Raw genomic sequence first — 10,310 nt, 5'->3', positions numbered from 1 at the left:
TTTGATTACATTCACACACTATTGCAGTCAACGTGTTCCGACACAGGTTCACCATACCAGTAACCATTTACATGGATGTTCCTACAACTGGGAAATAGAAATTCACAACAGCACTGCAAATCTTGATTCTGCAAAGCATATAAACGTAAAAGCCCCATTCAGATAAGTTCAGGTGGGCAGAACAAACAGGCTAATCCGGGCCACTAGGTAGTCCCTACCCTAACTAACATCAATTGTACATGTGTCCAACCGTCCCATAATTACCCGAAACAGTCTGTCAGAGCAGCATTCTGGGGCTCGCACCTTATTATTTATGATTCATATTCACACTTTTGATTCCCATTCAAAATAAATCCAACTAGAGCCAGAAACAAATCTAAAATCTCATAAAACGCCTAAGCCTTGGACGGAACTGCTGCTACTAATCCCTGCCCATTTTTAGTGTGCTCAAACCCACAACACAAAAAACAGTCGAAACAAAACACAACAGAAATGTCGCAATATTCATAACACTCGAAAAGAATAATGCCAATGGTACAAAAACAAAGTGCATTCCCTACTATGAGTCTTCCCTTAGAACAATTAACAAAACCACGCCTAAAAAACTGTTTTTGAAATCAAACCAAACTCCCAATTTGATGATGTCTGCATAATCAGGAAACAAGTTCGTCAACCAAACTCACAATTTGGGTTCCGACACAATCAAGAAACGAGGCCATCATTCAACGACAATGCGGCCAGTTGATCAGCAGGGTTGCCGGCCTGCTGCTGCTGCTGAACGTTCCTCAGGACTTCCATAGCCTCTGCTACCTTGGCTTTCAGAGCTTCTGGCGACTCCAGTAAGTGCAAAACCTCAGTCTGATCCATCTCCAGAAGCATGCCAGTTACTTTAGCCGCCATCTCAGGCTCCAGCTGTTCCACAAGCGGATACAGATTTTCGCCCAACATCTAAAGTTGGCCAACAAACACAGAAAACTTGAGTTAAATACATTACAACAGCAGATTGCATTTTCAGATCAGAATGTGTGCTAGAAATATAATATGTTGTAAGATGATTATAAAATGCAGCTGTTATATGTTAATGTAATCTTCCTAATGGGTAGCATTTCAAACACTACCTCTGAAAAAATCAAATTAGTATACCTTTAAAATTTTTGTTAATTTGTTTGAGTTTTGATTACGTAGAGCAATCAAGATAGTAAACTTATCCACCATTTACGAGATCTGGCAACTGTTTGGCAGACCATCTACATTAATAACCTCGATTGGCAATCTAGAGATTGGACCCATCAAACCTCAAAATTAAGGGTATAGACTCGGCAAAAAGGTAATATTTTTAATCTATCATGTGAGATAAAATAATATTTATATGTAACATACATAGAACAAAATATACATACCAGAAGTTGTGCACACGCAATGCGTATGCAGAATTTATTAAATTGATTCGAATTTATTTATAATAGTAGTAAAGCAATATATGAAATTAATAAAACAATATTTAGCTCACTTTAAATATTTCTAAATTGCTCTTAAACTATAAGAGAGGCCACTAAAAACAAAAATGATAAGAAATTAATGAACAATCCTAAAATGATAGACATATAAACAAATATACAGTAAAATAATGATGTGCCTAAACAAAATGTAGTCATGTGAAAAACTGAAAAAAAAAATGATGTGCGTAAATGTAGTTATGTGAAAAAAATGATACGTCTCTTTCTGTAGCACAACACCCCCCTCTATGTCATTCGTTTTTTTCTTTTTCCCCTTCTTTCCTTCACTTTTCCTTTCCTTCGTCCCTTCTATTTTTTCTTCTTCCTTCTTCCCTCTTTTTCTTCATTAATCATGTAGCAACCAGACAACGTTTCATGAATTTAACACCCAACAACCCTCTTCTTCTCTCTCATGGTGTCATCCAATCTGCTGATTTCCATTTTGTTTACTTTGCCATTACAAAGAAAGACATATATCTAAGTAACTGAATTTTTAGAAGATGGGTTAATACTTATCCTGACTCACCTGGATGGGAAGTTTTTAAATGGAATTAGGATTTGAGTTCTGAAGTAATTGAATTAGTAGATTTATATTTACATGTTTACCCTTTTGATTTAAGGGTAAGTTTGGGAACTCCCTATAATAGCTAAAAGGCCAAAACAGTTACTAAAAATACCAAAGAACTATACAAAAAAATTCAAAGATCCCCTTTCCTCTCCACTTTTTTGTACGTTTTTTTTTTTGTAAAAAGTCAAAAAATCATCCCAAACATATTATTATTTTTTATCTCATATTTTAGCCAAAAAGCCAGAAAGTTACAAAAATAGCCTATTCCCAAACCAATCCTAAAAAGGAAAAAAATATATCAAAATGCTAATAGTATGGGTTTTTGGGAGAAAATAAAATACACAACTTCAGTTTGTGAGAGCAACACCAATTGTTGTTCTCCCTTAATATTATTAGTATAGATTAGTATATATAATGATCGTGTTAACTACAAATATTGGACACATTTCACACCCTTATCCACGTGCCAGGTGTCCAACACGAGTACTTGATTTATTTTAAAGAGTCCATGTAACATGGTACTAAAACATATTAAAGCATAACACTTACTTTGGTTTGAGTGATTTGAAGAGAAAATAAAAGAAATAGAGAAAAATGTATTTCAATCCCTTGTTTGTTTGGATTACCAAATATGAGAGAAATTGGAAGAAATGGAGAGAAACACATTTCTCTCATAACCCCTATTTTCAATCTCTCCAAAAGTGGAGAGAAATGAAACCACTAAATATTATTTTGCAATAATACCAAAGCTACCCTTTTAGATATAGAACAAATAAAAAGACTAACACCTATAAAAAGGTTAATTTGGTAATATAACATTACATCATTTCATTTGTTTTCTTTTCTTTTATATAGCTTAACCAAACAAGATAGGAGAGAAATCAATATCATTTCTTTTCTTTTCTCTCTTATCTATCCAAACAAAAGGGAAAAAAATCACAATCTTTTCTTTCTTCTCTTATAAATTTTCTTCTCTCCCCCAAGTTACCAAATATAGTGTAAAGCTCCCCTACTTCCCTCACCCCAAAAGCAAACAAATAAAGTAATACAAACAAAATGCCTACCGTCCTCTGGTCTGCAGGAGAAGCATTTGCAAGAGCAGATGCCAAAGCCCCAATTGGAATTGGTTGAGACATTCCACCATCACGCAAAGACATACCACCCATATCATAAGGCACAGAAAACATGCCTCCACCAACACCTGACATGGAAACATCAGGCAGGCCACGCCCTGGGGGATAACGGTACACCCTCCCCCTAGGATGCATCTATCATTCAAACAAACCATCAGAGAAAGTATGACAAACGCAAGTATGAAATTCAAAAAATTGATGCAAAAAGCAATGACACCTGCTGCTGCATAAATGGAACTGGCTGTTGGTTCTGCTGCACTGGAACAGCTCCTGCACGTCTGCCGCCCGGGCGCTGACCCTGCTGAACCATAGGCATGAAGAAATTTGGCATGGGAGCCCCACCAGGCCTCATGCCTGGAACAAGTTGTTGCTGATACCCAAAACCAGGCTGACAAAGTATAAACCGAAGCAAAAAAATTAGTTACCAAAACGCTATAGTTGCAAGCCACTGCTTATATGCTACATTCCAGTCATTTCAAGTACTAAACAGAGAAGATTGAACTTGTAACTTCATGTAGAGTCATATGAAAATATATCTAAAGATTCTACATAGGTGTCAAAAAGTCTGCTTTATGAACGGCTCTGCATAATGACTCAGGCATCCTTAAAAATAGGAATAGAAAAGTATTTTTGAAATTAATGTTTTAAAATTTGAATTCAAGTGTCCGTGTCTTCTTAAAAAATTAAAATTTCTCAAAAGGGATTATCAAAATGGAATAGAGAGTAATTGCAAATAGATGGAATGACTGGACAAAACTATTTCTTCCTTTGTCTTGAATTTACCAATATGTTTCTTCTTCTTTCTATTCCCTTTGCAACTTTGGTTATTGGCACCCTCCCTGCATCAATTTTTAGTTCCACCTATTGTCTAGATTATTTCAATGCAACTAGACAAAGAAGTGAATGTCTTTTTGGAGAATAGCTAAGGAATTTCAAACTGCTCAAACTTAATTAAAAAAAATACAAGATGTTGTACCAAGTTGTCTTGTTAGCAAGGCATACACGCCAAGCATGTGTAGTATCTCCTTGCAGATCAAGCTGCATTAGAAAGCCAAAGGTAACCTCCTAAAGATCTTTTCTTACTCATTCTATTCCATTTCCCTCATATTCCTCCCAAAAAAATTATTAAATAACCAATGCACTCTTTTTCAAACAACCAAAGAACCATAAATTCAAGCTTTCTAAGAAAATATCCATTGACACGGAAAGTAAATATGTTCTTCATACAATCAATACAACCAAAGTGTTATCTGTTGAATGTAGAAATTAGAGTACATAAAATCTTTTTTATTTTTAGAATTATTTATATGATCTGTGATTGTGTTAATCACTGATTTAGGGTTGGTTTGGCATAAACTAAATAATACAAAAAGTCAAAAAGTCACTGTCCTATTTAAGTCACATCATCTTATTTAAATCATATCACCACTCTAACCCATCACATCAAACCCAACCCATATAAGCCAATAAGTTAAAAGGTGCACTTTTTTAGAACATCCCAAACCAACCCTTAGTACCTTATTTATATTGCTTCCTTGTTTATATCGTTTCCTCAATTGTATCATGAATTCATTATATATATATGGCCTCTACCTCATTCATGAGTAAGCCAAATCATTATTTTCATCCTTTTTGGTATCAGAGCCAAAGCATAGAAACCCTAGTTCTCTGCCCAGCCACTGTCAACACCTCTATCCCACTGCCTAACCACTGTTTCATCTTCTTCCTTCCTCCTTGAGTGCCAATAATCCCCTTCCGGCCCTTTATTCCAGCCTAGACCCCCCGAAACCACCTACCCAACCCTCTACACCCCTCAGCAAGTTGCCCTAATGCTGCCGAGGGTCTTGTTGGCTGCCAATCAAGGTGTTTCCTGGCCATAGATGCTTCGGCAGCTCTTTTAGGACAGTATAGTCTCTTTTTGTTTTCCCTTTCTAAGATGTGGTGCTAATGTTTTAAGCACTTTTTGGCCTTTTTTTATTTAGTGGACAACCAGATTTGTTCGGTAACATTTATTTGGAATAGCCGTTGAGTTTTTTCCGGCTTCTTATATTTTTTTAAACTATGTTGCTATGATTTTGTGTTTTCTAGCCCTTATTAATCCACCATGACTGACCCATCCCATGTTGATTCCAATATGCCCACCAAACCTGCACCAGTGACATCTGATTTTTCTCTTTCTCATCACTCTTCTATTCATCGCATTATGAGTGTGGTATTAAATGAGAAAAATTTTGCTGCTTGGAGCCGCTCCCTTAAACTCTATTTAGAGGGAAAAGGAAAGGCCCATTGGCTCTCATCTTCTATTTAGCCTACAGCAATTGATTCTACACGTGCCTTGTGGGATATAGATAATTAACCTATTTTAGGATAGAAGTTCAACTACAGGGAGGATCATATTTATCACATGTTTCTTTATTGCGACACTGTTTCAAGTCTTTGGCATACCTTGTCTCAGATGTATGCCCATGCTCATAATGATGCTCGCATCTTTGAACTCTATCAAGACATTGCTCATGCCTCCCAGTCTGCTTTGGGTCTCTCTGTGTCAGAGTTCTTTGTGTTAAAATTGATGTATTATTGATTGATATGTTAATTACAAATGGTGAGGGGCTCCTTATATAGGAGATGTAGTGGAGTAGGTGGTAGTAGGTGGTAGTGGTAGGTGTGTAGTAGGTGGTAGTAGGTGGTGGTAGGTGGAGTAGGTGGAGTAGGTGATGGTAGGTTTTAACAGCCCCCGCAAACTCAAGGGGGATAGGAACTAACCAACTTGAGTTTGGAGAGAGTAACAAAACAAGAAAATAATCTGAAAAATAAAAAATGGATAGGAGACACTGTATGGTCGTGTCAGACCGTTGTAGAAGACTGTATGTTTATGGCAGACTGATGTAGAAGACACTGGCTCGTGTTGGACCGATGTAGAAGACAGTTTATGGGGTCATGTCGGACCGTTGTAGCAGACAATGTTGTGACAGTTGTTGTGACAGTTTACGGAGTCTTGCTGGACCCTTGTAGAAACTAACCGAAATCAATGTCGGGACAGTTTACAGAGTCGTGTCGGACCCATGAAGGAGCTAACCGGAATCAATGTCGGGACAGTTTACTGAGTCTTGTCGGACCCATGAAGGAGCTAACCGGAATCAGTGTCGGGACAGTTTACAGAGTCTTGTCGGACCCATGAAGGAGCTAACCGGAATCAATGTCGAGACAGTTTACTGAGTCTTGTCGGACCCATGAAGGAGCTAACCGGAATCAATGTCGGGACAGTTTACTGAGTCTTGTCGGACCCCTAAAAAGTCGCACCCTCAAAAGGTGTGCCCAATCTTTCAAAAGGCGTGCCATCAAAAGGCGTGCCCAATCCATAAAAAGACGTGCCATCAAAAGACGAGCCCAAGTCATAAAAAGATGTGCCGGACATGATGGCGAGGCGCGTCACCACATTGGCTTGCGCGCCCGTTTTGTCGTCTGGCGTCAAGTGGCGCGCGATGCGCGGATCGGCCCTGGCTATTTAAACCAAGGTTGAGGCGGAGGCTGTGCAAACCAGTCTGAAACTGCTGAACATTTTCATTCTGAAATATCTGAATATTTGCATTCTGAAACATTTGAACAATGGCCTCTTCTTCCCGTTCAGCTACCCAGAATATGGCCTCTTCGTCCCGTGGTCTACTCACTCTCTTTCCCGACCTCAACGAGTCAACAAGAGAGATAACCAATGCGGTGGCCAGTGAACCTCAACCAAACACCTCTGGTTTTGCTCCGTTGAACTTTCCGATGCGGTCTGTGGAGCAAAAAATGGCGGTGCAAACTGATATTGAGGCCAATCAGTATACTTTGAAGTCATGCGTGGAAACCATGACTGCGGTCACAAACTTGTCGCACCAGCTGCAGAGTAGGACAAATGAGGTGCAGCAGTTAAACGCCCAACTGGCTCTGCTCCAGCGCATGTATAAGGATGCGCGAGCAAAGATAAGTGTGCTAAAGGCAGAAAACAAGGAGCTGAAGCGGAAGGCCACCGTTATGTTCCGATTTGGAGGGCCGCCATATGCTGTAGTGGAGGAGCAGGGAGGAGGCAACTTGCTTGGTGGTCTAGGAAGCATGGAGGCTGGGCAGTCACGGGACAATCAAGAGAAAAGCAAGAAGAAGAGACCCGCAGCAGAGTAGAGAAGAAAAATCCCACTGTGGGTGCGGTTGTTTTGTTTTTTGTTTGTTTGTTTGTTTTTTTTTTTTTTTTTTTTTTTTTTTTTGATGTAAAATGGTGATCGGGGTGAGTCCCGATATGAATAAAATGAGTTTGGTGTGCATGATGAATGTTTTTTTTTTTTTTTTTTTTTGAAAAAGTAAGGGAATCGAATAATAAAAAAAATATGGAGATAGTGATGAAATGATAAGCATGGTGATGATGAATATATAATAATGAATAAAAATAGAGCACCAATTAAGTTTTATAATAAAAAATAAAATTTGGGCGGTGAATGGGTGTGATTAAAAAAAGAAAAGTGAATTGGGTGTGCCCCTTTCTCTCTCTCTCTCTCTCCACGCGTAACCCACCTTTTTTGCCTCTCTTTCTGTATCAGCTTCACTTTGATCTTATTCTCTCTTACGGAAAAATGGTGAAGGAAACAGAGTACTAAAATTTGGGCGACGAAGAAGGCTCGCACCAAGCCAGCATCAACCAGGAGTGGGTCCCAAGGACGAGCCGCAGAAGCCAACCAGAGCGGACCTCGCGGATGTGGACGGTGAATCGGAGGAACTTGATAGGCCAGTAGATTAGAGCGGCAGTGACCATGAGACCTGGGTAGAGAGTGCCGCCGATGATGCGACCTAGAGGGTACCAGCTCTCGGAATCGAACCAGTTCCAGAACTCGTAAAAGCCCGTCTCGGTCAGGAACAGAGTGGTCCTGTAATTGAAGTAGGGATCGAACTCGTGGATCATGCTCTCGTAGCGGAGGACGCTGAAGAGACGACTGATGAAGGCGAGGACGTAGACGAGGTCGAGGATTGTGACTCGGATCAGGAGAGCCTGCTGAGAGTACGGCTTTGAGGTCAGGAGGGAATGTACCGTGGAGGTCTAGGCCTTCGAGAACGAGTCGCGAGACTCGGTTTTGGTGACACGAGACGCCATACCAAGAGCAAGGATCTGTGGATTGGTTCCATGTGTTGAGCTTGTTGAATGGGTCTGAAGCTCCTTTGAACTCTATTAATGGCTCTATGTCAGGGTTTGAAGCTTTGAGGAGAGAGAAATTGAGGAGTATGAGAAAGAGAAGAAAATATGGCTTCGTCATTGTTGGTCAGAAACCAGAGAGGGAGGATTTGGGCAATGATGGGAAGGTATGTGTAGAAAATAAGCGGAATAGGTTGAGGTCCGGCGGGCGGCCAAGGCGAGGCTGCCACCCGCCGGTGAAGCGGAATTACTAGGTTCTCAACCTTGCTCTGATACCATGTTAAAATTGATGTATTATTGATTGATATGTTAATTACAAATGGTGAGGGGCTCCTTATATAGGAGATGTAGTGGAGTAGGTGGTAATAGGTGGTAGTGGTAGGTGTGTAGTAGGTGATGGTAGGTTTTAACACTTTGGATACTTTCAGGCTCATTGGGAGGAATTGGCTCAATATGAGCCCTTGACTAAGTTACCAGCAGACGCCACCGCTCTTGTGTCCAACTGCCTTGCCCGCCAGCACACTTACCAGTTTCTGATAGGTTTAAGCTCTGAATTTAAATCTCTTCAAACTCAGATTTTAGACACATTGCCCATGCCATCCCTCTATGAGGCCTTTGCCACCATTGATAGTGATGAGCGTCATCGCTGATTCTGCACACCACTACTCCAGTGACTCCTGTCTTATCTGACTAGATGGCCCTTGCCGCAAACTCGGGTTCCCGAGATTCTACTGGTTCAGTTACCTGTCATCGTTGTGGGGCTCCTGGTCATGTCAAGGCTCTCTTTCATCCTAAGTTAAGGCAACGATCTTCTCGCTCTCGTGGTTCTGGCACACCTCACACTGCTACTTTCGTGGAGGCCTCTTATGCTTTTGGGTCTCCGACTATTCTTATTTTACAGCAATTACAGACTTAGATTGGCCAGCTTCAGACTTAACTTGGGACTTTGACTACTAGTTCTTCTGCCCCATCCTCCTCTATTACTACTACTCTCGCTACAGGTACTTCTATTGCTTTTCATGTTCGGTCTGCTGGTCCCTTATGGGTTTTGAATTCTGGGGCTAATGATCATATGACGAGTGAGTTTTCTCTTCTTTCATCTCCAGTTCCTACTACTATAGACCAATCTGTTTGTCTTGCTGATGGTTCTCTCTCCTTAGTTCGTCATAAGGGTCAAGTGTCTCCTGATATTACTGTATCCTCTGTTTTGCATATTCCTAATTTTACATATAATCTACTATCCGTTAGTCAGCTTACCAAGTCCTTCAATTATGCTGGTACTTTCTTACCTTTTTCATGTCTGTTACAAGACCCGAGTTCGAAGAGGATTTTTGGCAAGGGATATGAGTGCGATGGATTTTACTACTTTGGGGATCCACTAGACCAACCTCCTTCTACTTTAACTAGTTTTCAGGCGTTTGTTTTGCCTGCCTCTATATCTTGTGTTTTTAATGTTCAAACTTTAGAATTGTGGCATGCACGTATGGGTCATGTCAATTTTTAATACTTATGTCAACTTTTTCCTTTATTAAATAAAACTTGCAAAGATTCTAAATTTCATTGTGTGGTTCGTGAATTATCTAAACATACTCGTACCAATTACATACCTCATATGACTCGTGCCCCTATTGCTTTTAACCTTATACATTCCGATGTTTGGGATCTGTCTCCTATTCTTGCTTTTTCTAGCCATCGATATTATGTCACCTATATTGATGACCACAATCAAGGTTTCAAAATGTGGCGTTACGTAACTATTGCGGTCGTTACGTAACAGTTGCGGCGGTAGGCACCACGCGTTACCCCCGCTTTTGCGGTGTGATTGAGATTCACAGGTGTGTCGGCCGTAGCGGCTGCCGTAGTGGCCGTAACAGTGCCGTAACAACTTGTTACGCACCGTTACACAATGTTCTGAACACTTGTCGGAAAAAGAAAAAAAAAAGCTAAAAAATATA

General features: G+C 40.2%; 1 protein-coding gene across 1 annotated transcript in view; it reads right to left on the bottom strand.

Annotated features, from left to right (window-relative positions):
- Positions 1 to 493: 493 nt before the first annotated feature.
- LOC114265745 (polyadenylate-binding protein 2) overlaps positions 494 to 10,310 on the bottom strand; it is a 31,345-nt gene continuing 21,528 nt past the window's right edge. The window contains exons 7-9 of the mRNA XM_028206570.2: positions 3,415 to 3,585; positions 3,129 to 3,332; positions 494 to 948 (exon numbers count right to left, since the gene is read on the bottom strand). Of these exons, the coding sequence (XP_028062371.2) occupies positions 703 to 948; positions 3,129 to 3,332; positions 3,415 to 3,585 (621 nt within the window). The 3' untranslated portion in view covers positions 494 to 702. The remainder of the gene's footprint in view (positions 949 to 3,128; positions 3,333 to 3,414; positions 3,586 to 10,310) is intronic.

Source organism: Camellia sinensis, chromosome 3, assembly GCF_055761805.1.
Source record: "Camellia sinensis isolate YWXY chromosome 3, ASM5576180v1, whole genome shotgun sequence".
NCBI lineage: Eukaryota > Viridiplantae > Streptophyta > Magnoliopsida > Ericales > Theaceae > Camellia > Camellia sinensis.
The sequence above is the reverse complement of the archived record's forward strand: the minus strand, read 5'-3'. Positions and strand labels throughout refer to the sequence as shown.